The following is a 27,174-nucleotide window of genomic DNA, read 5'->3' as shown; positions in this document are numbered from 1 at the left end:
GCATGAGGGACCAGACGTCATTGTTGGGGTGTCTCCGAGGAGGGGGAGGGGTCATTGCGGTGCGGGCCTTACGAGGTAGCTGGTAGCTCCTCTCACATAGTCTTCCCTACGCGTTCCTACTCGTTCACACTCGTACTACTGTGTAGGTGGTAGCCACGCAGGTCCTTGTTGGGTTAATTGGCGGCGGAGGGCGGGAATCCAACGAGCTAGGTACCTATGGTGAGGTAAGGTGGTAAGGTAGGCTGGGCTATCCACCCTATCGTACTCGTACTAGGTACTAGGTACTAGGTACTATCCAATTCTCGATTGACGTCTGAGGATTGCAGCTCAGGCCCAGATGATGGAGGGGGAATAGAGGGGAGGGGTGGTTAAGGTAAGGTAGGCACTCGTGAGGTCTATATAAGCTCTCACTGCTCCCGCCCCGAGGACCTTGATGTCTATATCACACACCATTTGAACCTCAACCTCACCATCTCATTGGCTACTCTTGCACCGTCACGCAATTCGTGATTAGAAAACAACAACATACCTTACCAATTCAATCCAAACTCAATATGACGACCTACAACGGAAAGTGCCATTGCGGTAACACGGAGTGGACGGCCACCCTCGAGAAGGAACAGCAGTCCCACGTCCTCTGGTAAGCTCTCCTCTCCTCCCACCTCCCACATGCCCACCCGCCTTCCCGTCCGCACCACCATCTATACATACATATATATACCACAATCCTCGTACACACAATCAAATAAATAGTATTCGTACCTAGCTAATCAATTGCTCGTGATCCAGCCACTGCGACACCTGCAAGTCCCTCTCCGGCGGCACCTACACCCTCAACCAGATCATCCCCAAGTCCGCCCTCACCATCACAAAGGGCGGCGACAATCTCGGCAAATACGTCTACTACGGCGACTCGGGAAGCCCCGTCGACTGCTTCTACTGCAAGGTACTTACTTAATTTACATTGCACGCCTCCGTCCTCGCCACAAATTTTATGTTTTGGGACAATAAGAGCAATTGAATTATAGATGCTAACGGCACGACGCACAGAACTGCACAACCCACGTCTACCACCACCAGCACGTCCTTGGCGAAGACACCATCATCCTCCGCACCGGCCTCCTCGCACAGGGCCTCAAGGACTTCCAGCCCGCCGCCGAGATCTTCGGAAAGGTGAGGCTCGGCTGGGAGAAGGAGGTCGCTACTACCTTCGAGACTCTTCCTCCTTCGTAGGTTTTTGACCGTGGGGAATGTCTGGGATGAGGTTAGGTTAAAATAGAAAGATTTGTGATGGGAGAACAAGAGGGAAGTGGAAAACGGGTGTTATGGATATGAACTTGAGATGAATTTGAGATGACTAAAGAGATAATTTAATGAAAAAAAATCATTCCTAACTTGTCTTTTCTCTTGTTTTCGATGTTGCCAATTCGTGCCGGCGCTTGAATTCGATTCACTTTGCTAATAATCGGACTACAACGTAATTTTATGTGTTTTCGTCTTGGTTGCTTCGATCTCGGTGGAGATGCCTACAAGCAGGTATTGATTGGAGACAGTCAGACCAATCGATCAAGCCCAGACTTCCCCGCAGTCTTCTATTCCCATCAATTGTAGGGAAGATTTATTTTAATGATGATTTCTTGCGTACGTGTATTTGTGTGATATTTGATATACAGAGAAAAATTTATTAGGTGGTTGATTTTGGATATTTTTTAAATATAAATTGGTGTTTTCATTTTCTTGGTGATTATTTGTGTATGACATTGGATGGACTTTATATCTAGGAGCGCGTTTAATTATACGATTGAATATATCACTTATTAATGGCACGCCACTGGAAATGGATGATGATAGAGAGAGAACATTCCGATTTCATGATAACTATTCGTGTTCCTGGATATCTATAACAAGTGCTGTACACCGAAACCCACACCTAAAACCAGACCAAAAGGAAAATCAGAAGCCCAATCCCCTACTCCGATAGCGGAGCAAATCTCCTTATGAAATGCGACGGGCACTCATACCCAGCAGGATCTACTTCCACGTTAGCTTTCCAGTCAAATACCACAACACGCATATATCATCGTAGAAACTTACTCTTGTCAAGGTACAGCTGGTGGTAAGCCTCAGCGTCCCACCATTGGCCCGCGGGCAGGACCTCGGTGACAACCTTCCCCTTCCACCACTCTTGGTTGACCTTCGACGTGATGTTCCGCGCGATCTTCTCCTGCTCGCTATCGTGGTAGAATATTGCGCTTCGGTACTGCGATCCGACGTCCGGGCCCTGGCTGTTCGCGGTGGTAGGATCGTGCATCTGGTAGAAGAACTCGAGGAGCGTGCGGTAGTTCACCTGCTTGGGGTCGTAGAGGACTTGCAGGGCTTCAGCATCTACATGTATCAAGTCAGCAATCCCATCACATCTACGTCGTGTGTATTGAATCTAAACGCGACGACTTACGTCCAGTGCGCCCGCTGCAGACGGCTCGGTAGCTCGGGTTGCTCGAGTCGCCGCCAATGTATCCCACGCGCGCATCGTACAATCCCTTGTTTCCGAACTGCTTGCGGTACATGTGCTCGACGCCCCAGAAGCAGCCGGCTGCGATTGTACATTTCTCAGCGCCCTCGGGGACGGTCATCGGGGGTGCGGGGGAGGAGCTCATGCTGAAGGTTCGGGCCAGGCGAGAGAGAAATGACATAGAATTGGTTATGTGAGGGAGATGCAATGGATTTTGGAGATGCTTTTGAGAGCTTGCGACGGTTGAAGCTCAGAGAATATATAGTGGTGGTGATGGAGAAATGGCGGCGCAGTCAAATACAAATATGTATGTTCTCGAGAATAATGGATTACAGAAAGTGATTTGAGATTTGTTGGATTGGGTTAGCGGGACCCCACCTCTGGACCGCAGGGTCGGTGACGACATTGGCGTTAGTCGAATCGTGGCAAGGCGTTTCGCTCTCTGCTTACATTACGAGGAAGGTACCTACTGTACTTACTGTACACGGAAGGAACGAAGGAGCCCAGCGCCAATCGTACCGTCTCCACTTCCCTTCCATCATACCCGTATGTAACAGACCCTGCCACGATTCTTACATCTCACCTAACCACGTCTCGTCTTCTTGCCCATCCATACTCTATACGGAAAACATATGATTACCGAAACAGATATTGACATATCCGGAATATACTTGATTATCGAAACATATATGGACATATTCAGAAGACTACACTGATCATCGAAACACATTCGACGTTATCTTGAATACGTGGTCGCTCTTGTTGCTGTCGCTCCCACTGATGATTTGATATGTTCCTGCCGTCAACCGAAATCGATATGCTAACCGGAGACCTAGTCATTCAGCCGAAGTCTTGCTTTGCTTCTTTCATTGATTTATGCAAATAGTCCCCATGATCCCTCAGCATTTGATCGCAACCTTACTTATTCGTCGGAGATGACCTCGGCCTGCTGACGCCGACCTCGACGTTCATATCCAAATTCATGCGATCGCAACGTCCTCTTCGCTGGCGTGGACTGCGCCTGCTTCTGTCGACGACCGTGGTCTAAGGATGTCGATTTAAACGCCGCGAGAGTTCGATCTGCAATCTTGGATAGATGCGTGTCGTTCCAACCCTATTGGAGTCGCACATCATCTCATGTATGCTCGATGAACGGTTCTGTCGAAGGCATTATTGGGCTCGAAGATCGTGTCTGGCGCGTATTTAGCAAAATCTGATGACTTTCTGGGCTTGGTCCTCAACTAAGGCTCATTGCGATGCTTTTACCCGGCCGATGCACTCCGCCCACACGTTCTGTGAAAGAGAAAAATCATCCATTTCTTCCCTCGACTCTCCGTCTTGTGAAGCGTAAAACTCCTGGAGTCGTGGCTGGAGGATGGTGCGAGTACCTTGGTTTGCAAAGTCGCAGTCCCAGAAAGATGTAGGTGAAAACTGTTCTTTTCTTTTCTCACTTCTTCCAAGCGATGGATATCTCGTATTCTTGTTACTGTTTTCGTCCTTTTCTTCCTCGTAGGATGGTCGTCAACATCTAGCCATTGCGTCTTTGTCACTCGCGTCACAGTCTTCAGCAGCTATGCTGCCACGGCCAAGCTGTGAATGTTCGCCACCGCCAGCATGAAGCTGTATTTAATCAAACGGCAATCTATTGCGTTCGATTCTCGCGGTCGCTTGCATGCTATGATGGGTCAAATGGCTCACGGTCGGTGGGTCTGGAAGCTTGACGATGCCGTTTTGGACGCCCGAGACACACCCATCGAATGGAATTTCAAGACGGCCAGAAGCACCTGCAGCTACAGTTGTTATTTTTACACACATGCTCTAGGCTCGGCGAGTGCCCTTGCAGGCCAGCTTCTGCCAAGATTGATTACTACAGGGTTTCTGGCCACCGTGGAGTGACAAGCATTAATTTAAGGTTAATCTACGCCGCAATCTCTACATTGCCGTTTCGAGATCGACGACATGGAGCCGCTCCAACGCCTCGCCCACCGACTCAATCGATCAGAGGTACTACTATTTTCAGAGACCGGCATCAGTCACAATTTCGACACTGCGTCGCCATACGAGAACATAGATGAAGATTTTCACCTCTGTGGAGCTGTTGGACCGTTGTATCCAGCGTGGTACCCGCGTTCCAGTGTGGCTGTTCTATTCCTGGACCAGAACCCCAGGATTTTATATTCGTTCAATTCATATCCATATTACAACAGCCGTGCTGACCCATTCGCCTCTCGAGAGAACTTCAACAAGCGAAGTAGCCGAGCGCCGCCTACGCCAAAACACGGCATCTTGAATACCTCTGGGTCACACTACTGACGCCTGAAAGTGGAGTCGAAACTGAAGCTTCGTATCACATATTGTTACTCCCATCTGGTATACGAAAATCCAGGCTTTGTTGCACTCCAAGGACGCCCTTGGACCACCGTCCCCGGTCCAGTAGAACGACACACGAGGACGCTACCGATAATGTTAATGCCTTCGACCAGGATCTAGTCGTCTCTAGACTGGGGTAATCGAAATGAATTTGCTCGAATTCGGTCCATGGAGCCCATTGCAATTCCACTGAACCTGCTTTGGATGCTATGGCACGAGCACGATTGTAACTTTCGATAGGCGTTCCCCGAACCCGATGGCGCAGGTCTATGACCGACACGAACTCACCTGAGCATTGAAAAATGCTTCTCGACCTATGATGATTGTGCCGGCCCGCCGGACCAGCCGTACTGGATATTGGGAGCATGCCTTGGCAGCAGCTATTGCGCCCGGGTCGAATGGTTGCATCAATCGACAGCTGCTGAAGCGACGGTCATAGCCAGCCCGGGAATGGTGCGGAGTCTCCGAGGGACTGGTATATAATGTCCATCAAAGTCCTCCCAAATGATCTTCACCAAGTTGCCATTCACAGTCTCTTGTACTACATCCACAGATCAGCACTTTGCATCATCTTCCACCAGCAGCATCCCAAGCTCCAATCCAAATCATATCAAAATGAAGTGGCTCCTTGCTCTCGTTCCCTTTGTTGCCGCCGCCCCGGCCAACCTTCCCGGTATTGAGTTTGGTGATGCACCACCCGCAGGCCAGGTATGTTCCTACTCCTATACATCTCAGCAGCTTGCTAACAAACTAGGTCACCATCCGTGGTGTCACCTATGGTGGAACTGGATGCCCCCAGGGAACCATGAGCAGCCAGATCTCTGCTGACAGGACCACCGTCACCCTCATCTTCGACTCGTACATTGCCTCCATCGGCCCCGGTGTTGCCGTCACCGAGCAGCGCAAGAACTGCCAGCTCAACGTCGACATCCAGTACCCCGGTGGCTTCCAGTACTCCATCCTCAGCGCCGATTACCGCGGTTACGCCTCTCTGCAGAAGGGTGTCAGCGGTACGCTCAAGTCGACCTACTACTTCTCTGGCCAGACTGCTCAGGTACGTTCTGCATCGTAATCACATACGGACCTTTCTAACTCGTCACAGTCCAGCACGGAATACAACTTCGTCGGCCCCTTGACTGGCGACTACCTCAAGCACGACGAGGCCGACAGCACCTCCATCGTCTGGTCTCCTTGCGGAGCTTCTGGTGCCTTGAACATCAACTCTCAAGTCCGCCTCCAGTCCTCCAGCTCAAGCGCAACTGGTCTGCTCACCACCGACTCCACGGACCTCAAGTTCGCCCAAGTGGTGTACGTACAATGGCAGAAGTGCAACAAATAAGTAAGTGGACGCTGATGGGTCTTGACCAGGGAGCGGGATTACCATAGGGCCAGCTTCATCTCTGTCCGCAAATGGGACGCCTTCAATGTTGACGACCTGGTCTGGAGGAAGTGCCCGGAGGCATGAGCTCGTCATGGCCTCTATGCATACATTTCTTTTTGTTCTTTGCTTCAGGGGGCCCCCAAATTATCCTGCTAGTTCTGACGAAAATAAATGTGCTTTGGAAAATCGCTGTTGCGCTTTGCATTGTGACCCACTTCTGTGACTGACTTAATTACTATTCGTTTTTACGACTAGGCAAGTTTGTCATCATAAAGTCTTACAATAGTTACATGCTGGGGAACTCTTTGCGATATTTGGATGTGACCAGGTCAAAAGATTGGATATAAAACATCGACTCATACCATTGCGCGTCACAACATCTTTGGCTGCAATTAATTCTTACGAAATACGATACATTGATTACCTAGGTAGCCTCCCAAAGAGCTATCAAAGGCGTTGAATGAAACTGAATGCTGGCCAGTCGAACACATTCACTAGCGGCGGCTGTCTCTACGGGACAACCCGCTGTAACATCAGTCCAGTCCATTGTTTATGTATTTTCGTGTTTTAGATCGAATAAAGCCAGTCGCGTGAAGTGTGAGCTGGCGAGTGGAGCCGTCACGTGTCATGGCGGCGTTGCCTGGACAACGGCGCTTTATGTTAAGGAACATCCCGAGATTGTCGGAACTCGAACTTGGCTATTACGACAGTTGCGCAGGAGCGAGAACGAACATCAACCACAGCAACTTCTACTAACCACACCAGCAGCACGCAGAGCCCTTCCAGGACCTGGACCTTCATTCTCTGATTATTATTCTGCTGTAATATCCCCCATCATGGGAGCCGATGGCGCGTCTTCCATCTCTGTCATCGTCCGTGTTCGCCCATTCACAATCCGCGAGGCGGCGCAACTAGCAAAATGCGACGACCAAACACTGTTCCTGGGAGATGGATCGCTCGCAGCTGCACCGACACCGAAGCTGACCTCGAAGGGATTGCGTTCTGTCATCAAGGTGATAGACGACAAGTGCCTGTACGGCCCTCCCCATTTCGACAACAATTTGACCCTGAAACTGACATCGTGCTAGTGTTTTTGATCCACCAGAGGACAGCCCCGTCCAGCGATTCTCACGCTCGGTCCTGCCTCAGGGCAAACGCGTCAAAGATCAAACATTCGCATTCGATCATGTTTTCGACCAAAGCACATCCCAGGGCGATATATATGACTCGACGACAAAGGGGCTCTTGGATAGTGTTCTGGAGGGATACAATGCCACTGTTTTCGCGTACGGAGCTACGGGATGCGGAAAGACTCATACCATCACGTATGTTGCTATTAAGGGTTGTTTGCGGGTAGAGCACAGCTAACGAGTGATCAGGGGTACGGCACAACAGCCTGGCATCATCTTCCTAACGATGCAGGAACTCTTCGAGAAGATACAGGACGTCCAAGAGGAAAAGGTTACAGAAGTCACGCTCTCTTACCTGGAGATCTACAATGAGACAATTCGTGATCTGCTCGTCGAGGGTGGAAGCAAGACAGCGCTCATGCTTCGGGAGGATGCAAACCAATCTGTCTCGGTGGCGGGGCTCTCCAGCCATCGGCCACAAAACGTAAGTGGAACGACTTGTTCTCTCATTCCGTTACTGAACTCTACAGGTGCAAGAGGTCATGGACATGATTGTGCGGGGCAACGAGTACCGCACAATGTCTCCAACCGAAGCCAATGCAACATCCTCCCGATCCCACGCCGTCCTTCAAATCAACATTTCTTCTAAAGATCGCAACGCACCCGTGAACGAACCTCATACAATGGCAACTCTCAGCATCATTGATCTTGCAGGAAGTGAGCGAGCAAGTGTAACGAAGAATCGAGGAGCACGCCTGTTGGAAGGTGCAAACATCAACAAATCATTGCTCGCACTGGGTAGCTGTATCAACGCCCTCTGCGATCCACGAACTCGGAACCATATCCCGTACCGAAACTCGAAGCTCACCCGTCTGCTCAAGTTTTCCTTGGGAGGTAACTGTCGCACTGTCATGATTGTCTGCGTCAGTCCTTCGAGCGCACATTTCGACGAGACGCAAAACACACTCCGATACGCCAATCGTGCGAAGAACATCCAGACCAAGGTCACCAAGAACGTCTTCAATGTCAACCGCCACGTGAAGGATTACTTGAAGAAGATTGATGAGCAGCGGCAGCTGATCGATGAGTTGATGAAGAAACAGAAGGACAACGATGCTAGCGCGTTTATCAAGTTCCAAAAGCAGACCGAAAAGAAGGAAGTCGTCCTCCGAGAAGCCATTCTCCGATTGCGCCAGGCGTATGATGATTCAGCGGAGGAACGCCGGGCCCGTCTAATGACAATGAAGACCCTGAAGCAGGCCGAAAAGCGTGTCGCCCTGATACAATCTTGGATCGCTGCATTCGATACCGTCTGCGAGAATCGTGAAGGTGAGGATGCGCCAGAGGCTCTCAGTGCCATGCGAAAGGAAGCGGTAGGAGTGTCAGTTGAGCTTGAGCAGACCAGACAGCACTGCCACCGCAAGATTGAGAGGACCTACTGGACTAGCGGTCTCGATACTGCCCTCCAAATTGGTCTGAGACAACTCACCGAGGTCGACGGTTCTACCGATAGCCATGATGCCGCAAATCTCACACGTGAGTACGAACTGTTGAAGTCGATCGCAGACAGGGAAGCATACATGGCCATGCTCGACCAAGACAAGGGTGGCGATGCAGCTATTGTGCAGGTGCTTTTGCAAGCTCATCTGGAAACAGTCGCCATCCTCAACCAGATCACGATGATGGAAGAAGCGGATGCTATCCAGGCTGCCAGGAAGGTCCTCGCCAAGATCATGAACTCCTGCACCAACGCTTCGGCGCAAGCGATTCGACCGGACCGCAACCTTCCAGTGACAGAATACTTTGCCCCGAGCAACAAAGGAACGCCCAAGCGGAGAAAGCCCGTCCAGATCAAGGATCCCTCGCCAATGAAACCAATCGCGATGCCAGCATTGTCCACCGTGATGGAAGCACCGCACCTCACAGCGTCACCTATGAAGGGTTCGCCACGCCGCAGAAAAGTGGCCGGGCCGAAGAAGGGTGTTCAATTCACGCCCAAGAAGAAGTCACCTTCCAAGGTCAAGCGTGCCGTGCGCTGGAGGGATGACACCGAGGATGGAACCTTGGCCGAGTTTCAAAAGACCCCCGAGCAGTTCGAGGCGACACCAACGAGTTCGTCAATGGACTTGCCGCCACCTACCCTTCCCAGTGTCATGAGCGTTCCTGAACAGCAAGGTTCCTCTCCGGTTCCCAGCCCTCCGCAAGCTTCCCTAGAACTCAAAGCCCGTCCCAGCCGTTTCCAAGCTGGCTTTCTCTCAAAGAAGTCGGATGGATCACCACCACCTCCTACCATGACAACGTTTTCTTCCGACTCGGAGCGCTCTCCTTTGTCGCCATTGCGCGAGAGTGGCACGAATACCATCCGTCTATCCTCTCTTAGCAATGCAGAGACTATGACGGCCTCTTCGGACAGCACGCCCATGGAGAGCGGTGCATCCGGATCTGATGAAGAGAAATGGACCAGCTCTGATGCTCGCAAGATTGGAAGCGCTATGCGACGACGCTCATCGACAAATGGTAGCATTTCTGCCAATGCCAGTCGTGCCCACCGACGTCGAAGCCCCACCGCTGCGACATCGTGCAGCCCACCCAACGAGAACTCGATGCTCTCCGCTGGAGCAGCGCGGCGTATGGGAAAGCGAGAAGGTGAGGGCTGGCAGAATAGTGTTCTGAGCCCTCGCACTGCTCCGATCGTCAAAGGTGCCGCTCGACGAACCACCATGACCATGGCTGGTGAAGACCGCCAACGAGACAGCTCAGCCCTCAAGAGAGAGCCCGTACGTTTGACTAGTGGTTCTCGCGGAAGCCTCGCGGGTGGTCCCAAGAGCGTCTGGCGCTGAGGTATCTCTCCCAAAAGTATCCGTCGGTGATAGAGCAGGACAGCACCGCGGGTCGATTGTTGTGATCTGCTGGCATGACTGTGGATTTCGCTTCTTCCTAATACTCCATTTGATTATACCAGGTGTTTTTGCAGTCTCGTTTCAAAGGGCAGAGTGTAAGCGAGTGACTGGCGTTTTTGATGATTGGATGTCTGAATTTTCCCATTGTTCGCCCATAAATCTTGGAAGAAAACCCTACTTTAGCATGGCCGGAGGTTCGGTGTTTTTTGGTGTCCTTTGTTTTCTTTTCATTATAGGACTCACGGTCTATGGGCGTTCAAGTGTTTCTATATCTTGTGGTGCCAGAAGGAAAGGGCATGGTTGAGGTGCGTTTCCTCTATCTCGTAAGAAAGAGGTGTCCAGAATACCAAGTGTTCTCGATATCCAATTGCATATATATTTACTCTTTACGACTACCCGTCTATTTTTCTTTTGATGATTGTTCTCGTGAATGACATTGTCGTCTAAGGTCGTTCGTGAGAGCCTTGGTATTTCAATGCGGGTTGGTTATATGGTATCGCGTCGCACGTGTCATGCACTCGGCGGATCTGACACTAATTGACTAGCATCCGCTACTCAGACGTTGTAGATCGATCTTGACGTGATGTTGGGGCATGTCCGAGGTACAGTGCTGCATTTGGAAATTTCAACGATAGGACAGGACACATGGATTCATCCTTTGAAGTCTGTTGGAAGGATCGAAATCAAAGTGCTCAATTTTGCAAACACAATTAAGATGATGCATCTTGTGAACTTCTCCTTCAATCTTGCAGGATGAGATGCCACCAGCTTGACTCGAAAGAATAGATTTCATCACCACGACATCCAAAGCAAAGGAATCAAAGGCTCAATTGATTAATTAGTCATTCGCACAAGCTGACAAAAATAATTTCGAAAGTGCAACTTTCCCATATCATCAAAGGGAAACGACTTGCTGGCGGGCGTCGTCGACCAAACGGAGCCGGCTAAGTTCGGCAACGTCACTACGTAGTTACCTGCCCCTCTCTACAGCTCGAAACCGCCAACATGCTTGTTTCGAGTCGCGAGGAAAAGGATTGCCATTGATCTGGTGAAAATGCCATTACTAATTGATGGTCGAGATGCGAGAGGTCAGAGAGACAGGCAGATAGCAACCCCACTATTGCGACTTTTGGAGCCCCTCCCCCGGCCGATATCACGCAATCAACGTCATGATTCCAGTCGCCACTAAGGTGCTGGAGTTAAGGATGGACTTTGAGGGAGGTATAAATGGTAACCCCCGCCGCTAGGGAACGCGACGCGCCTCATCTGAACCATTTTTACTTGTTAGTTTGTAGTGTCTGTTGTCGACGAAGTAGAATTGATAATCTTGATCCGAACTCCCAATTTGGTAAAGAAATATTTATTGTGTACACATCTCACGGTCGCAAGCATGAAGGAAGCGCACGTGTCGAAAGGCCCCGTCGTCAAGATCGTGGACTCCCCCATCCCGGAACCTGAGGACGACCAGGTGCTCATCCAGGTCGTGGTGTCCGGGTCGAATCCGAAAGATTGGTAAGATGTGAAATTCAAAAATCTTGGACAAAGAAATTGATGTTTGTATAGGAAAGTTCCGCAATGGCTCGGTGACTCCAACAATGGTGGTGATGACATCGCAGGAATTGTCCATTCGGTTGGAAAGAATGTCTGGGACTTCAAGAAGGGGGATCGAGTTGCGAGTTTCCATGAGATGAGGACGAAGGGTGGTTCTTACGCGGAGTATGCTCTTGGATGGAGTCATAGCACATTTCTCCTTCCGAACAATGTGTCCTTCGAAGGTCAGTTGCCTTGTTTTGGTACACATCTTCAAGAGGTGACCAATTGACTCATTGGAACAGAAGCGGCAACACTTCCCCTAGCAGCCATGACAGCAGCAATCGGCCTCTTCCTTCGGCTCAAGTTGCCCCAGCCCTGGGTACCCAAGAGCGCCGACACTGGACCTCTCGTCGTCTACGGCGGCGCGTCAGCAGTCGGAGCCTACGCAATCAAGCTCGCAAAGCAAGCCGGCATCCACCCCATCATCGCCGTCGCTGGGCGCGGAATTCCCTACGTAGAGAAGCTCATCGACCGCTCAAAAGGCGACACCGTCATCGACTACCGCCAGGACGACTCCAAGATCGTATCCGACATCCGCTCCGCGCTCAACGGCCAAAAGCTCTGGTACGCCTTCGACGCCGTCTCCGAGCATGGCAGCTACGGCAACATCGTCAAGGTGCTCGAGGAGAAGGGCGGGAAAATCACTTTCGTCCTCCCCGGCAAGAACTACGAAGGCATTCCCGAGGGCGTCGAGCAGACCATCACGAGCGTTGGGTCTACGCACTCTGACGCGAAGGACTTCGCGTACGTCTGGTTCCGGTACTTGGCGAGGGGGCTTGCGGAGGGTTGGTTCACTCCGCATCCTTTCGAGGTTGTGTCTGGGGGGTTGGCGGGTCTGCAGGGCGCGTTGGAGAACTTGAGGGATGGGAAGGCGAGTGCGACGAAGTATGTCTTTAGGATTGCGGATACGGAGGGTGCTGGTCAGAGTAAGCTATGAAGTGGCATGTTTCTTGCGAAGAGAGTGCTGTAGGTAAAATGAGAAATGCATCTACTCGTCAAGATTGATATCGAGGTACGTCTTGGACTCTTGGAACCTTTCGTCTGCGAGATTCGTACATTCGTTTGTACATGTGGTCGACTAGATCACATTCTATGATTGTCTGTTGTATCATTGCAGTGCAGGGTAGATTCGCGTACCTGCTTGATGTCGATGTGCACTCATTGGTCCAAGATAAGTGTCCTCAGTCGTAACTTGAAAGTACAGAGGGTTGGCACGTCGGGCTACCTGCTAATTTCATGTATTTTCTATACCCAAAGTTTCTACTTAAGAATGTACTCTAGCTAGTAAACAATCTTAACTGCTTGCAATAAACGTTGCTAAGACACTGTTGTAGGCATAAAATACTAGCATAGGGCCTGCCCGACGTGCCAACCCTCTGTAGGTTCTTGTAGATCGCAGTAAGCCTCTATGCGCAATTAGGAGACACCTCAAAAAAGGCAAACCTCCCAAGGCGGAAATAAACCACATCACGCGGTACAAACCAGGCGAAATTAAGGGACACCTTCAGCTCCATTAATTAAGTTCCTTACCTAGGTAGGTAATCAACAGAGATGAAATGAACGGTAAGATTTGGCCCCACCTGCAGACCTGGCTATCAATTATAAAGTTCTCCTTTTCGACGTTCAAAGTGTATCCTTCAAATGTCGAAATAGGTCCAGCATAATCATAATGTCATTTGATACAGTAAATTGAGGAGAGGCAGAGGAGAATCAACGCAAATCCTTCCAAGAAGCGAAGATGGCTTCAAACATGGAGCTTCAACAAGACATTCCAGTCCTCTGTCCATTCATTTCGAGTTCTTCTGGCGAATTCCAGTTCCAATTCCATCTATCTACCGACCCTGCCGTCTCTACCACTCTTCGGCCTCTTGCAGCGGCCGACAAAACCTCGAGGAAATCTTGTTCGGAAATCTTCACAGAATTCAAAAGGCTATCTCTGGACAGTGGATTGTTCTCAGAGCTTTTCAATCCATCCTATTGGGGCTGGGAGTGCGCTAGCATGGCAACGGGCATTATATCTATTGCGTTGGCAGTAGCGGTTCTATGCGAGGTAAACAAAAAACCTATTGAGGACTGGAAGCTTCCCATACAGCCTAATGCTCTGGTATCCGTATTCTCCACCGTCGCAAAATCAGCCATGCTCGTGCCCATAACCTCAGGACTTGGCCAACTCAAATGGATCCACTTCGACAGTTCCACGGCTCGTTATGTCCAGCATTTGGATGTGTTTGACGAAGCAAGCAGAGGCCCATGGGGCTCACTGATGATACTAAGACATCTGGCAAAAGAGAAGGCACTTCTTCCATGCTTGGGAGCCTTTCTTACCGTAGCCTTCCTCACTTTTGAGCCTTTCGCCCAGCAGGTCATAAATGTCTCAACGTCCAACAAGACGATTCTGGACGCAACAGCAAACATTTCAAGTTTACTTGCGTTGAGAGATGAATTTGGAACTGGCATATCGGGTGATGAGCAGTGTAGGTAGATCAAAGTTCTCCCTGCATGAGGGTACAGTTCAATCATCACAGCTGACTGGAGCATACAGTGAACACGTGGTTCCTGTTTGATATGCAAACTAACATCCGTGAGGGGCGAAACGGCCTTCCAAACACATATGATTGCTCAACCAGCGAGTGCTCTTTCGGCACATACGAGTCGCTAGCTGTGTGCAGTGATTGCAACACCGAGGAATGGGGATCCAATTCCGAAACAAAGGCTTGTAACTACACCCTGTGGATATGGGATGAAAAAGCACGCAACCCGTCGACACAGACAAATTTATCATTCCATGAGAATGCGCTCAAACCGTCGATACAGACAAATCTATCCTTCAATGAAGTGAAAGATATCATCACCCACTTACCCGATTCCCATTACGCCCAATATTCTGGACTTTGCAACATCACGCTCGCTGGCACTAGTATAGAAGTGATCGTAGACAGCAATGATGTTTTACCCTTTCAATGCAGCGCCATATCGCCTACACAGAATGGCGGATCTTCATCAGGGCTCGAACGTGGTCTTGATTTCAACGATGTCTCTTGCTGTGTGCCTAAATCTTCGGGAAAAGTCGACTTCCCAATATTCACAGAAATGTTTTGCTTGCAGCCTTCCGCTCAGCAGGCTGCAATGCAAGATTATAGGACAATCAAAGACTTTCCGGCGAGAGTCTCCCACTGCAAGCTGTAAATGTGCGCAAAATGGTATATGAAGCCACGGATCATCAACGGAAAGCTGGAAGTTGAGCAAATCATTGACGCCGAACTCACGATACATCGCGACGACGACAACCACAACCACAACGATACAATCATGCTCGACGTCGTCCCGAATTTCGGAACATCTGACAAATGGCCAAATTTTGAATTGAATTACAGCGAAGCAGCACGCGTGCTCAACTCACAGCGGCGAAACGCTACCAAGCTATTGACAGAGGATCTACCGGACTACGGTGCTGTATTTCAGCAGCAAAAATGGTCAAAATTTTTTGAACGAGTGGCCGGTGCCATGACGAATATGTTACAGAGCACTGCGTCTCCGAATCATGTTAACGTCACTGGGTGGGCAATGAGAAATGAGACGCGCTACCAAGTTCGGTGGGAATGGTTCATCATGCCACTGCTGCTGGTACTATTGTCGGCGGTATTCCTAGTATTGACTGCATGGAAGTCGACTAAGAAGCCATATTTATTCAAGAATTCGAACATAGCCCTGTTGGCAGACGGTTTAGACGGCTGGAATGCAGACGAGTGGAGAAAGATTCAAGGGGAGATTGGATTGAGACAAAAGGAGACTGACGGCGACTTGTTGAAGCTAGCCGTGACATACCGGGCAACTTTCGGGCGAAATACAGAAGGAGACTTGATGATCCTGAAGGCCGAGTGAGTTTTATAACCGCTAAGGAAAATTTGTCTAGTTCTCTGGTCCATACTCCTCGCGCTACACCAAAGCCGAGGTGGATATTCGACGATGATTCATGGTCTACACTGTTTTAATAGTTCATTATTGTCATTACAACCCTTATAGCCTTTTTTAATACAAGGAAATCAACCTTCAAACTGCGGTCTTCCCCCGACATCCCCTTCATTCTCGACCCCATACCCATCCTCAAAGCTCGGGATCTTAACACCCCACATACTCGCCTCGTCCTCCTCATCCTCCCAGCCAGTTCCATCGCCTCTCCACCTGAAAGCCAGCACAGCGTTTTCCCTCAGGCCAGCGCCCTTGGGACAGTGCTTTGACGAAGACAGATTCTCGGCACCATTAGCTGTCTTCTTCGCCCTCCCCTTCGCTTTTCCCTTTCCCTTGCCGTTCCCATCCATTTCCTCGTCTGAGTCTTGATCTGGGTACTCCCATTCTCCCAGCAAGAAACCAGCTCTCGGATCGTGTGTATTCACGGGCTTTCCGAGCTGTATATCTGACGACGAGTCGGGGAGTGTGATAGTTTCGCCCGTGGTAGAGACTAGCGATGTTTCCGCGAGAGCATCAAAGAGTGCTTGTTTGATGGAGGTGAAGGTGGAGAGGGGGTCGACGTGAAGGTAGACGGTGGTTTTGTAGGATTTGAGACGTAGCGTCCAGGTTTGTGGGGATGGTTCGACCATTGTTTTCTGTCGGGCGACTTGGACGGTTCGGTCATAAGTTCAAGGAAGCAATCAATTGGGGAAGTGAGTACCTACCCAGCTGTTGATCGCGAGGACGCTCGAGAAGGCGTTGTAGTTATTGGTGGTCGTATTTTTGGGGGGGTTGGGGGACGATGCGGGTCTTGAAGAGGCTTCTTCTTGTTGGTAATTATGGTCAAAATCGCATCATCGTAGGATCATGATCACATTGAGAGAAACAACGCGAAGTTATTCAGATCCTAGTGCTGGTGCAAGGCAGCGGGGTGATGTAGTCGCGATGCATTGGATTAGGGCAATGATCCCTGCACAGAAGCCTTGGCATCAAAACGTCCATGTTCGAGCTTCCACAGTTAGCCTCACTCCACCTACACTTTCAACAGTAGCCGCTTGTCTCTTCCGCTGCGCAAAAGTAGCGCATATCAGGCGTTCTAGATAATAATCTTCACTGTCATACAATTGCCAATTGCTTAGTTTGGCCTACGACCGCAGTCCTGCACCGTTAACGACCTCCGCACCACCTCCGCACTTCCTCAAAGGATCTTCACATATTTCGACAACTACGACGACACCACTCGATATTCCACCATGGCCGACCTCGAAGCCGCAACTGAGGCTGTATCCTCGTCGCCGTCCTCCTCCCCGACATCCCCAGCAGAATTATTATACCGCAGCTCCCCCGAACGGCTCGGAATGCCTTTCGACAGACGGCTTCTCCTCGCACTCTCCTCATCCTTCTTATGCGGCTTTACCCTTGGGACCTCGCACGCGGGCCACCTGGCCTCACTCCGCTTCCGAGCCGAGAATGCGCACCGGCTACCCATCTCCCAACCGGGTTGGTACTTATACCACAAGTCGAAGAACTACTACAAAGCAAAGGAGGGCATCGTAGTCGGGGTGCGCAAGGGCGGGTACCTCGCGGCGTGGACGTCGATATTCTTCGTGCTCGAGGAATCGATCGACGTGTTCCGCGGGACGTGGAAGGCGGGTAGGACGGTGGCGGAAATGGAGGGTGTGGATGAGTTGGATATGCGGGACATGGGCGGCGCGGTGGAGAGGAGCAGAGACTTTGTGAGCAGTGGGATTGCGGGGATGGTCACCGGCGGCATTTGGAGCGCTTGGAATGCGTTCCCCATGGTCACGGCTGCGAGGACGATCAGACTTGGGTTGGCGGTCGGGTTGGCGTTCGGATTGGGGCAGGATGGGTTGACATATTTGAGGGGAAGGAGCGTGGGGTGGGTTGGTGAGGTCGCAGGGAAGGGAACGGAGGAGGGTCAAGATGGCGTAGAGGTTGAGGCGAAGGGTGCTTGAACGCTAGGTCCGTCGTGGGAAAAGGAAGTGAGATGAACTTCACTCTCCAGCCGCTGAGAACGCACATCTGAGGGGAGAAGTGAGGACGACCACTTTCTTCACTATTGTAGGATGGACGAGCCACAGACACCAGAAGCAAAGCATCACTGGGAAAACGCTACTCGGAGATTGCTTCCTGGCTATGGGAAAAGTACCTCGAACCTTAGAGTGCGCGCAACAAGACCCCGCGAGCGTGGTGGCATACGCCCGGTATCCCATCCCGCAAATGGAAATTCAACAGCTCCAGTAGCCTCGATTCACACGGAGTCAAAGCTACACCGCAGCAGCACTGAACACATCAACAACAGTGCCGGGATATGCATGCATACGATTGTCCCTCTAATTCAACATGTATCCTCGGTTTTCCCTCACCCCTCCAGTCGCGGACGAAGGTACGGAACTGAGGGGAAGCATCAATCGTCTGAATGAACGTTGGAACGGGAAAAGAAATACAGAGTTCGACCTTACATAGTTTCGCACAATAGTTTGTCAAAACTTAGGGCAACCAGGCCAAAATGCTTAATACTGCAAAATCAAGGGAAAAAATCGCGTCCAGACCGTGCCATTCACAATTCTCAGTCTTCATTCTTGTAAGGAAACATTGATTCTATTTTTCTTTTTTGGTTTTCATGTTCGTGCCCTATTCTTGTCTTTTCTGACAGAGGGATATATCTTACTCGCCATCAACCGACCACTGGTTGCCGCCCCCTTGACCTGCCCGTATCGAGGATAGGACTTTGAAAAAGAATTTTGACATAATTTCTAATCAAATCGACATCTAATTCCGGTATCATTGTCGTCATACAGGGAACTCTTCCCTTCCTCCCAACCAACCTCAAGCAGAAATATTTACACGCACACACATGAGCATGGACGTGACTTCGAAACGTCGTTCGAAACCTCCCTTCTCTCGTTTCTTTTCACTTCTCTTTTTTCTGCTCATTCTCTCACTCCTCCATTTTTTGCAAGAAAGGCTGATGCACTTTCTTTAGTTGTTTAATTCTTATCTAGCCGGACGGCTGGGTTGCTCTGGATGAATCCGAGGTCGACCTTGTGTCCAAGTAGCTCACGGATGTTGCTTACGCCGTACTTGATCATGGTGGGGCGCTCTAGCGAGAGACCAAAGCCGTATACACGCATGTCACGGGGAAGACCCATTGGTTCTACGGGGTTTATTAGAAGACGGTGGTGTGGAAGAGGGAGAGGATGCGCATACCGAGCATTTCGGGTCGGAACATGCCTGAGTTTCCGATCTCGACCCATTTACCTAGGCCAGTATGGTAGCCGAAGATCTCCATAGAAGGCTCGGTGTCTGAAGTAGAGTTAGTTGTGTTTTAGCATTGGTGGCGCTGACTGCTCTTACATGGGTTGTATGCGGGCTTGAAGCGGAGGCCGTCGATACCCATTTTGGAGAAGACTGGTTATGGAATTAGTTGCGTTTATTTAGAGGCGGGGAGGAGAATGAACGTACAGTCCTCGAGGAAGCGCATGAGGCCACCCAATGTCAGGCCGAAGTCAGCCTAACTTTGTCAATACGATTCAACGGATTTGGAAAGAACGGGGGTTAGGGGAACATACGATAACACCTTCGACTTGGTGGAATTCGGCCAAATGGGTTGCATCGACTGTCTCGTTACCTGTGGTGATCTTGGTCAGCGACAAGTTCAGAATCGACTCAGGAGCGACAACTCTTCTGCTTATGCATCCTACCTCCAATTGAGGACAGATGCAGACTTGACGCAGCCAACATAAAGGATAGACTTACGGAAAACACGATCGATCGAGAAGTACCGGGCAGGCCGAGGGTCTTCTGCAAGGCGGTGCAAAACGGCTGTCGAGACGGCCGTTGTGTGTGTTCTCAGGACAAGACGAAGCGCTTCGTCTTCCGACCAAGAGTACCTGTATCCAATAGAGCCAAAATCGCCACCGTTCTCGTGAACTGCCTTGATATTCTCCCAGTATGCTTCGTAGTCCCTCGGCACCCTCTTTCTCTTTTCATTGGCAGCGTAAAGCCTTCGGGCACCTGCCTCGATGTCATCCAAAGTGTTGTCTGTGTAGGGATCTGCGCGTGGCTTGTCGGATTTCGGAGGGTAGCTGATGAAGAAGGTATCTTGCGCGTCACGGGCAGGATGTTGCTGGGGGACATATAAAGCCTCGAAGTTCCAGAAAGCGCTATTGGCCATAAATTAGAACCGTTTCTCGTTTATGATATCCAGAAACGAAGCCCCTACCTATCGACAAAGTGGCCTGTAGGCATCTCTGTGAAACCTAGGTTGAAGACTGAAAGCCCCAATCAGTAGTGTCCAGTCATGCTCTCATGTAACTGAACTTACAAAGGGTGCGGAACTCAGTGCGCACTTTATTCAAAGGCTACCATTTCATCAGCGCAAAGATAATCCACCTCAACGTTCACACTCACATGTAGAGAGCCAGCATTCTGCGGAGCACCTAGCGCAGCGAAATTATAACCCTTGAAGTTCGCCTTCTCCCACTCTCCACTCGCGATCATCTCCACTGTCAGATCCGTGACCTCGACGGGCATCTCGATCGCGTACTTGGGTCCCTTGTTAATTGTATAGCTAATGACCTTTGAGAAGGTGACCAGTTTCCGCTTCTTGTAGTCATTTAGAAGCTTCGCATCGGAGAGTGTCTTGGTATCTTGAATTTCTCTCAGCCTGTCGCGAGTTACATCTTTCACCTCCTCCGCGACGAGCACCAACGAGTCGCCATCTTTCTTGATCCATTTGTTCTTGAACGCATTGCCCGAGCCGACCCTTGCGGAATCCGCGCCAACGAAATTCTAAACATTCCTGTCAGTTCTGCTGTTCTCTTGTACCGTGTCTGTGCCACTCGATTCCGCCAAGCTACATCTCTTTACGTGTAAATCCAAAATCCTCGAAATCTAAATCCAGCTCCCAACCCACATATAAGAAGAGAATAAAAATGACGTACAGGAAGATCCTTGATCGCAATCCTCCCGGCCTGCTTCACCGCGCTCCAGACCTTAAACTCGTGGCTGCCCTCCTGGACAATGGCCTCGGCCTCTGGCGTCAGGGTCGCCTGCTCGGAGTCGATAGTCACATATTCGACCATGGACCTGCTGGCAAGCCTGTCGAGCGCAGCCTTGATCTCCGGCTGAGGCACGGAGGGAAAGTCTTCGGCGGAATTGAGGGTGGGCTTCGTGAACAGATGGGTCAGCATGTCTTGCGCCACTGTGTTTTTGGTGTGGAGGGGGACGGCGCCCCGGGTTCCGCCCGACATGTTTACAGGGCCTTTTGTGATTTTTCTAATCTTGTTCTTCGAACTGAGGTGGGAGTTGGGTTTGGGAGGGTTTGAATCGACGTAGCGGAATTTGGAGGGCGCTGTTCGCTTTGGCGGCAATGTTCTTCTGATGATGAGTCGAAATTCGGAATGCGGCCTTGGCAAATTTACCCCACGGTGGTTGGTGGTTGGATGTGCGAAGGTCGGACCTTGGTGGGGGTTCGTGCGATCTGATTGGTCAGATGCTCCGGATGGTGAATGGGATGCCAGATTGGGACGTCTACTTTAATATATAGAAGTAATATAGGGATGGTTTTTTGCTGAATGTACAACTCATTCATATACTCAATTATACTGGCAGATGTCAATGTCGAAATCTCTGCGGCAACAGGACTGCAATCGACTCTCCTTAGATCGAGAGAGCACCTCACCAAAGCATGCTTTCCTGGACGTTGGACATCGAAAAGGACGACTACGAAACACACGGTCGAGGCCTCTCCCTCTATAATCCGTCACGAGCCCCTCTCGAACGATCCCGTTGAGCTCATCGATCAGTCGCTGGAACCCCGCCTTTCATCGACGGGAAACGATGTCATCTACCGCCAGGGTCCATCACCATCCCCATTCCCCATAAAGCGTGCCGCTGATACCGGCGGAATCCCCTCTCATCCCATCTCCTTTTCCTCCCAACAAATATAAAACACTTCTTTGAAATTATAAACACTAAACGGGATAACAACCAGTACCATTCCTCAAGATATACAACCTCACAATGTCAAGGTGAACCTTACCTCTGCTTTCCCCTTTATCTGCCGGCTACCCGCCTTCTTGCAATGTGATATTAGCTATCAACACCCTTCAACATCACACCCTCGACAACTAACAAAGCAACCAAAACAGCGAAGCAGACTACGACGCCATGATATCTGGCGCGAAGATCGACCCTCTCGCCTCACCAACGAAGACGCACTTTGCGCACACGGACCACGGCGTGTGCGGCGAGGACAACGACATGGATCACACGCACATCGCGCCGCTGGACAGCCCTGTAAAAGGTGAGTGGGATGAGAGAAACGGGCAGGGTTTGGTCAATTGATGTTGACATGTTTGATTCTAGAACATCATAGGACGCTGTCTGATGCCAGTGGCGGGGCGAGTGATATGAAGGGTATGAAGAGTAGTCATCTCGAAGGGATGAAGAAGGAAATGAAGAAGGAAATGAAACATAAATAGAGGGAGACGGATAGCGATTGCGGGGGTGGACAGGAGAGCTTTGGTAGTAGGAGAAGGGAGGATCTAGCGTGAGACATGATGTTTGGCAAAGATTGAGACAGACGGCATGTGCAGGCAGACAGGCGACGACAGATTGTAAAATTGTCTTGTTTTGGGTTTTTTTGGAGCTGTTGAGCAGGTTTCTACCTTGGTATGACATTGGATAGGAAAAGGAAAAGTGCTTGTATATTATTCGTTCCTGTGTAAGAGAATGATGCAGTTCCTCATGAGTTTCAGAGAGATGAGCAGAAGTGAATGGAATAGTTTCTTATCGACTACTTTTCAGTTGGTTGAATTTTACTTACTCTATTATTCCCTCAGCACCAGAGCTGGTCCAAAGCTGATCTGGAGGGACCAACGAGGCAGACGGACAGTCACCGTGGCACATATGGACGATACTGGTTCGCATTAACAACCCTCCGTGGCGGAAGAATGGCCGTTTCAGCTGCCACTCTACATATGTACTCAATACTGGTGAATTTTTGCACAGTTTATATAGACAATGGGTGATTTTCGATGACTATATTGTGGGATAGCAGGTTAGATGAGGCTATTCGGGGATCACGTGTATGGGGAAAGGCAATACGCAGGGCATTGATAGATCGATCAGGGCTGCCGAGAGAGATTGAGGCATCATCTCCCTACCCCCCAAGGCCTATCGATAGAGAGAAACATCTGCTTATACTATCTATCCACCAATTGCGGGTCGTGCCTGTGATGCCCCTTACTACAGAGGTGTCTATACGCGACAATATGAATCACTTCATCCCAAGGCATACTCCAAAGGGGGAAAAACGAAGGAAAGCTGCCGTACCGCTCTTGAATACTAAAGATTCTTATATTACACCAGATAATCAAGCCACAGGGTGTATTTTGTCGACACGTCGGGCTATCCACCTCGTAATAATTTGTGCCAACAACTGTCCACACATGCTCAAATGCTGGCAGAGCTTTTTGGGGTGTCAACCGGTAGCAATCCTCTGTCAAAAATACTCATTTGTAAGGCTTTGCACTACTCTTGAATGATTTCCGTATATTCCTACATAGCTAATTCGGGCACAGAAAATATATGAGGCTAACAGGCGGGTAGCTTGACGTGGCTACTTTCCGTACGCAACCTGATAGGATTGAAGCAGTTCTGCTATGATATTTCGCTCCCGCTCTGCATCCCACGACTCGCCATATTTTAAGTCTACTTTTACCTTGCTGGCGTAAAGCAGCATTTTGACAATTGCCTCACCCCCATTCGCTTCCCAGGATAGCTCTTTCAAGGACAGATAGGTCACGCATGCGTTAGCGATCTGCTCCCGTGCTGATGGTCTCCATGCACCCTTGATCCGTTCGAAATAATTCTGCACAGTGTGGTGTGCGAGACGGACGACAGAACTCTCCCGATCAAGAACGACGAAACCTGCACACGTAGATAACACGGCATATGCCTTCCGGATCAATCCCTCCTTCCTCAGGGTCTATTGCTAGAATACAGCAAATTTCAGCTGTGGTAAGCGGTCTTTTGGCGAAGGTGATCCATGCTATACGTTCTTGGCCCATTCCCGGTCATCTTTCAATTGCCTCCAATTCGAGCCATAGTATCTTTGTATGCAGCATCGATTGCGGTTGAGTCATTGTAGATCTCCTCAAGATACTCCACAAACTCTAACTCCGATATCATCTCCGACAGTGAATCTGCATGCAGTCGAGCAAGGAGGAACCTAGCAGTAAGTTAGCCTAGCTAGCTAATTAAAATCGAACTAGAGACATACATTCCGTCTGCCGCCTCCACGATCTTTGCTTGAGCCATGACTTTCAGCTCTTCACTGCGTTTATTGCGTTCAATGCAATCGGGCAATCGATCTGCAACGAGGCGCTTCACGTCTTCTTCGTTGGCCCGAATCACCAACTTCGTCGCTTCGCCAAATAGTTTTTCAATCCATGGTATGAACCGTGAGGTAACCATGAGGCGAAGATCTCGTCCAGCTTGTAGGGCTTGGAGTTTGGCAAGGAATGCACGAGTATCGCGGACATTCTCTCGGCATTCGTCCAGGGCGTCAATTACTATATAGGTCGTAGAGTAATGGTGGAGCACACCCTGAAGAGCGCTGTAGATTTCGTCAAGTAACGGTGGGGTTCCCCTGAGAGTACACCGCTTGTGTAGTTGTTCTGCAGGTTCTGCAGCCGATGGACGAGCACGTACTAGTTGCTGTAGAATGGCCGCCAGCATACTTTGAGCATCCTGCTCCTTTCGAAGTTTATAGTTGCAGAACACATAAGCCAAACCATCCAAGTTGTGCCTCGTTGATCTCTGTAGGTGGTCAATCACGATAGCGGCTATCATAGTCTTGCCTGCTCCCGGCATTCCTGTGCAGAAGAGGGTTCCATTGACTTCGGTGAGCCATTTTGCCGTCTCAGGTGCGTCCAAAAACCACTGGCCTGTTCCTTCTACTCTGCGCTTCATGATGTCCCAGTGTTGACTTGGATATTTTGAGGGGGATATCCATTCCACCAGTCGACGGTGCTTATAGTCTTCCTGGTATTGCAGTACCTTCTCCAGATTGGCCCGAATATCCCGCATATTGTCCCGAATATCCCGCATATTGTCCCGAATATCCCGCATATTGTCCCGAATATCCCGCATATTGTCCCGAACAGATTCGATGTCACTTGTGATGCTTTTCAAAAGTTTGCTGACTTATATTAGCGATGCAACCAGCAGTAGTAGTAGAAACCTACAAATTGGCCTCTGGTAACGCAAGCTGCAACAGCGACTTCAAACGCTCCATTCGATTGAAAATACTCGCAATATCTTCTTTCTCGAATTTCCATACTAGCGTGTCACCTTCCCTCCCTTGTCGGTCCCCTTGCATCATTTCGAGCGCTTGTTTGAACTGGTCGAGAGGTCCATCCTTGACTGTGAGAGCCTGGACAGCAGTGTACCCTAGTTGAGTGATATCTGCCCACTTAACGTGGTCCTCTATATCGAATAGCAGTGTGCGGAGGTTGATGATCTCAGCGGTATATCGTTTGCGTTCTTCTGGGGCATCTTTTGCGTCTTTCAAGTACCCAAGAACTGTTTGCGTGTCAGCGAGGATAGCAGTGATGCTAGTTGTAATTTTGATGGGATCCATCTTGTAACATTGGCTGATGGAAGAGTAGTGTATGGAAGAGTAGTGTATGGAAGAGTAGTGTATGGAAGAGTAGTGTATGGAAGAGTAGTGTATGGAAGAGTAGTGTATGGAAGAGTAGTGTATAGAAGAGTAGTGTATAGAAGGGGAGTGTAGGTAAGAGGAGTGTAGGTAAGAGGGTTGTGGGTAAGAGGAGTGTGCTTAAGAGTAGTGTGAGTTGAGAGCAGAGTGAATAAGAGTAGTGTATGGTGATTGTGATAGTGATAGTGACCCAATTCAGGCAGACGTGCTGATAGAAGAGCGATCAGGTCGGGACTGGGTACGTGCAGAAAATCTACACAATCATTTTGGCTAGCAGAAGAGCAATCAGGCTGGCCTCAGGCAGATGCAGTCCTCTGCATCGACCCACAGAGAGAGTAGGCATGTTGGGCTGGCCAAACTTGGGTAGTTTTCGGTGCCCACACTTACACATTCGCGTTTTGAAGTCCTTCCATAACATCCATTGTGTGAAGGATTTAGACTACTTCCAACCGGCTATATATGGTAGTTCAAATGTTGAGTAGAAGTAGGTGAAGCGACAACTTATAAGTAGCATGTGATGATTGTATGCTACGACGCATATCATTGACAAGATCAAAAAGGTATAGTCTATCAATTGAGGTACAAAGGCTGAGGAATGATAGGGTACAGCAAATCAGAGGTTGTAGATATGCGTATGATTCCTTTTATATGCTGAAAGCTCTAGCAAGTGTAAATTTTTACGTGTCTACCCTCTATATAGCGAAAGCAGTACTGACAATAGCTAGACAACCGAACAGAATAACCATCTGGCACAATACATGGCAGTGCCTACACTACTGGTACACTCACTTTTTGAGAATCATATACACAAACCGTTCATACAAGCCATCTATCCTCAATATGGACAAGGCATTCTTTCACCACATAGCATACAGCACCATTGTTGAACTGAGGAGATCTATCTCCTGCTCGACAACCATGCCTACCACAGAACTAATGTCAGATATTCACCATCAAAGCCAATCTTTAGGTCACCTCACACCTACCCTTCATCATCCAATCACCGAATACTCAACATCTTCCCACTGTTAAATGGCTTATAGCTCAAGTAGACAATACGTCATCTTCCAACACCTATACATACCTTACAGACTCCGTACCCATCAACGCTCTTAGGTGACGCTGGACCACAACTTCCAATACGAGCACATTTACCTGCAAGACTGCCTACCTCGGCGCAAGAGTAAATCACATCATTGAAAACCGAGATCTACCCTAGTCATAACACAAGGAGTGCTTCTTTCCGTAGACGTTCATAAGACTTTCAGGCAACACCCTAATTTTAGCATATATCTACATCACGAGCATCAAGCATGCTTAACGAACAGGGATACATATATTTTGCTATCTACGACAGGCAGCTTTTCCAACATTCCAGTCCCTCTGCCTACAGGGTCACTTGCTTGGAGCTGCCTTTGGAAGTGTCCTTTCTTTTGTGCTTTATCTTGTCAGAACTACAGAGTATCGGCCTAGTGTATCTCGTCACTCGTTACATATGGAAAGACTCTCTTCCGTAACAACCCCACAAGGCTGGCATGCAATCAAACATCTAAATTCTTGGCATCTACATCACGAGCATACTTCCTACT

The 27,174-nt window shown here is 49.7% G+C and overlaps 11 protein-coding genes across 11 annotated transcripts; 7 read left to right on the top strand and 4 right to left on the bottom strand.

Annotated features, from left to right (window-relative positions):
• Positions 1 to 317: 317 nt before the first annotated feature.
• Positions 318 to 1,302, top strand: BU24DRAFT_60603 (uncharacterized protein). The gene is made up of 3 exons (XM_033534460.1): positions 318 to 640; positions 790 to 946; positions 1,051 to 1,302. The coding sequence occupies exons 1-3, from the start codon at positions 555 to 557 to the stop codon at positions 1,231 to 1,233; spliced, it is 426 nt and encodes a 141-aa protein (XP_033378891.1). The 5' UTR covers positions 318 to 554; the 3' UTR covers positions 1,234 to 1,302.
• Positions 1,303 to 1,969: 667 nt separating this feature from the next.
• Positions 1,970 to 2,657, bottom strand: BU24DRAFT_414125 (peptide methionine sulfoxide reductase msrB/msrA; the record flags this gene model as incomplete). The annotated part of the gene is made up of 3 exons (XM_033526195.1): positions 1,970 to 2,031; positions 2,095 to 2,385; positions 2,456 to 2,657. 3 exons carry the CDS (start codon positions 2,655 to 2,657, stop codon positions 1,970 to 1,972), a joined length of 555 nt encoding a protein of 184 aa, XP_033378890.1.
• A 2,567-nt stretch (positions 2,658 to 5,224) lies between these two features.
• On the top strand, positions 5,225 to 6,445 carry BU24DRAFT_427665 (uncharacterized protein). Its single transcript, XM_033529272.1, has 3 exons — positions 5,225 to 5,590; positions 5,637 to 5,936; positions 5,985 to 6,445. The coding sequence occupies exons 1-3, from the start codon at positions 5,498 to 5,500 to the stop codon at positions 6,219 to 6,221; spliced, it is 630 nt and encodes a 209-aa protein (XP_033378889.1). The 5' UTR covers positions 5,225 to 5,497; the 3' UTR covers positions 6,222 to 6,445.
• Positions 6,446 to 6,978: 533 nt separating this feature from the next.
• On the top strand, positions 6,979 to 10,643 carry BU24DRAFT_399966 (kinesin family protein-like protein). The gene is made up of 4 exons (XM_033525435.1): positions 6,979 to 7,296; positions 7,352 to 7,588; positions 7,643 to 7,877; positions 7,924 to 10,643. Exons 1-4 carry the CDS (start codon positions 7,100 to 7,102, stop codon positions 10,231 to 10,233), a joined length of 2,979 nt encoding a protein of 992 aa, XP_033378888.1. The 5' UTR covers positions 6,979 to 7,099; the 3' UTR covers positions 10,234 to 10,643.
• An 891-nt stretch (positions 10,644 to 11,534) lies between these two features.
• BU24DRAFT_399964 (zinc-binding oxidoreductase-like protein ToxD) lies at positions 11,535 to 13,179 on the top strand. Its single transcript, XM_033525434.1, has 3 exons — positions 11,535 to 11,805; positions 11,857 to 12,068; positions 12,129 to 13,179. Exons 1-3 carry the CDS (start codon positions 11,684 to 11,686, stop codon positions 12,821 to 12,823), a joined length of 1,029 nt encoding a protein of 342 aa, XP_033378887.1. The 5' UTR covers positions 11,535 to 11,683; the 3' UTR covers positions 12,824 to 13,179.
• Positions 13,180 to 13,864: 685 nt separating this feature from the next.
• BU24DRAFT_318026 (uncharacterized protein) lies at positions 13,865 to 14,158 on the top strand (the record flags this gene model as incomplete). The annotated part of the gene is made up of 1 exon (XM_033522899.1): positions 13,865 to 14,158. A coding segment is annotated over one exon (294 nt), but the record flags the coding sequence as incomplete, so codon positions are not given.
• Positions 14,159 to 15,090: 932 nt separating this feature from the next.
• Positions 15,091 to 15,768, top strand: BU24DRAFT_467165 (uncharacterized protein; the record flags this gene model as incomplete). Its single annotated transcript, XM_033532425.1, has 1 exon — positions 15,091 to 15,768. The coding sequence occupies one exon, from the start codon at positions 15,091 to 15,093 to the stop codon at positions 15,766 to 15,768; it is 678 nt and encodes a 225-aa protein (XP_033378885.1).
• Positions 15,714 to 16,696, bottom strand: BU24DRAFT_399961 (uncharacterized protein). The gene is made up of 2 exons (XM_033525433.1): positions 16,560 to 16,696; positions 15,714 to 16,502 (listed from the first exon to the last, which is right to left on the bottom strand). Exon 2 carries the CDS (start codon positions 16,482 to 16,484, stop codon positions 15,930 to 15,932), a length of 555 nt encoding a protein of 184 aa, XP_033378884.1. The 5' UTR covers positions 16,485 to 16,502; positions 16,560 to 16,696; the 3' UTR covers positions 15,714 to 15,929.
• Positions 16,697 to 16,868: 172 nt separating this feature from the next.
• BU24DRAFT_60445 (uncharacterized protein) lies at positions 16,869 to 17,829 on the top strand. Its single transcript, XM_033534459.1, has one exon. The coding sequence runs from the start codon at positions 17,088 to 17,090 to the stop codon at positions 17,808 to 17,810; it is 723 nt and encodes a 240-aa protein (XP_033378883.1). The 5' UTR covers positions 16,869 to 17,087; the 3' UTR covers positions 17,811 to 17,829.
• A 622-nt stretch (positions 17,830 to 18,451) lies between these two features.
• On the bottom strand, positions 18,452 to 21,238 carry BU24DRAFT_427660 (uncharacterized protein). Its single transcript, XM_033529271.1, has 10 exons — positions 20,802 to 21,238; positions 20,269 to 20,649; positions 20,183 to 20,219; positions 20,081 to 20,129; positions 19,615 to 20,021; positions 19,428 to 19,486; positions 19,321 to 19,369; positions 19,213 to 19,266; positions 19,066 to 19,161; positions 18,452 to 19,012 (listed from the first exon to the last, which is right to left on the bottom strand). The coding sequence occupies exons 1-10, from the start codon at positions 21,108 to 21,110 to the stop codon at positions 18,846 to 18,848; spliced, it is 1,608 nt and encodes a 535-aa protein (XP_033378882.1). The 5' UTR covers positions 21,111 to 21,238; the 3' UTR covers positions 18,452 to 18,845.
• A 2,708-nt stretch (positions 21,239 to 23,946) lies between these two features.
• Positions 23,947 to 26,007, bottom strand: BU24DRAFT_414117 (uncharacterized protein; the record flags this gene model as incomplete). Its single annotated transcript, XM_033526194.1, has 5 exons — positions 23,947 to 24,094; positions 24,146 to 24,437; positions 24,471 to 25,066; positions 25,113 to 25,520; positions 25,973 to 26,007. 5 exons carry the CDS (start codon positions 26,005 to 26,007, stop codon positions 23,947 to 23,949), a joined length of 1,479 nt encoding a protein of 492 aa, XP_033378881.1.
• Positions 26,008 to 27,174: the final 1,167 nt, after the last annotated feature.

The sequence above is a fragment of the Aaosphaeria arxii genome, assembly GCF_010015735.1.
Source record: "Aaosphaeria arxii CBS 175.79 unplaced genomic scaffold BU24scaffold_11, whole genome shotgun sequence".
NCBI lineage: Eukaryota > Fungi > Ascomycota > Dothideomycetes > Pleosporales > Aaosphaeria > Aaosphaeria arxii.
Note: the sequence above shows the minus strand (reverse complement) of the source record. Positions and strands in the feature narration are given on the sequence as shown.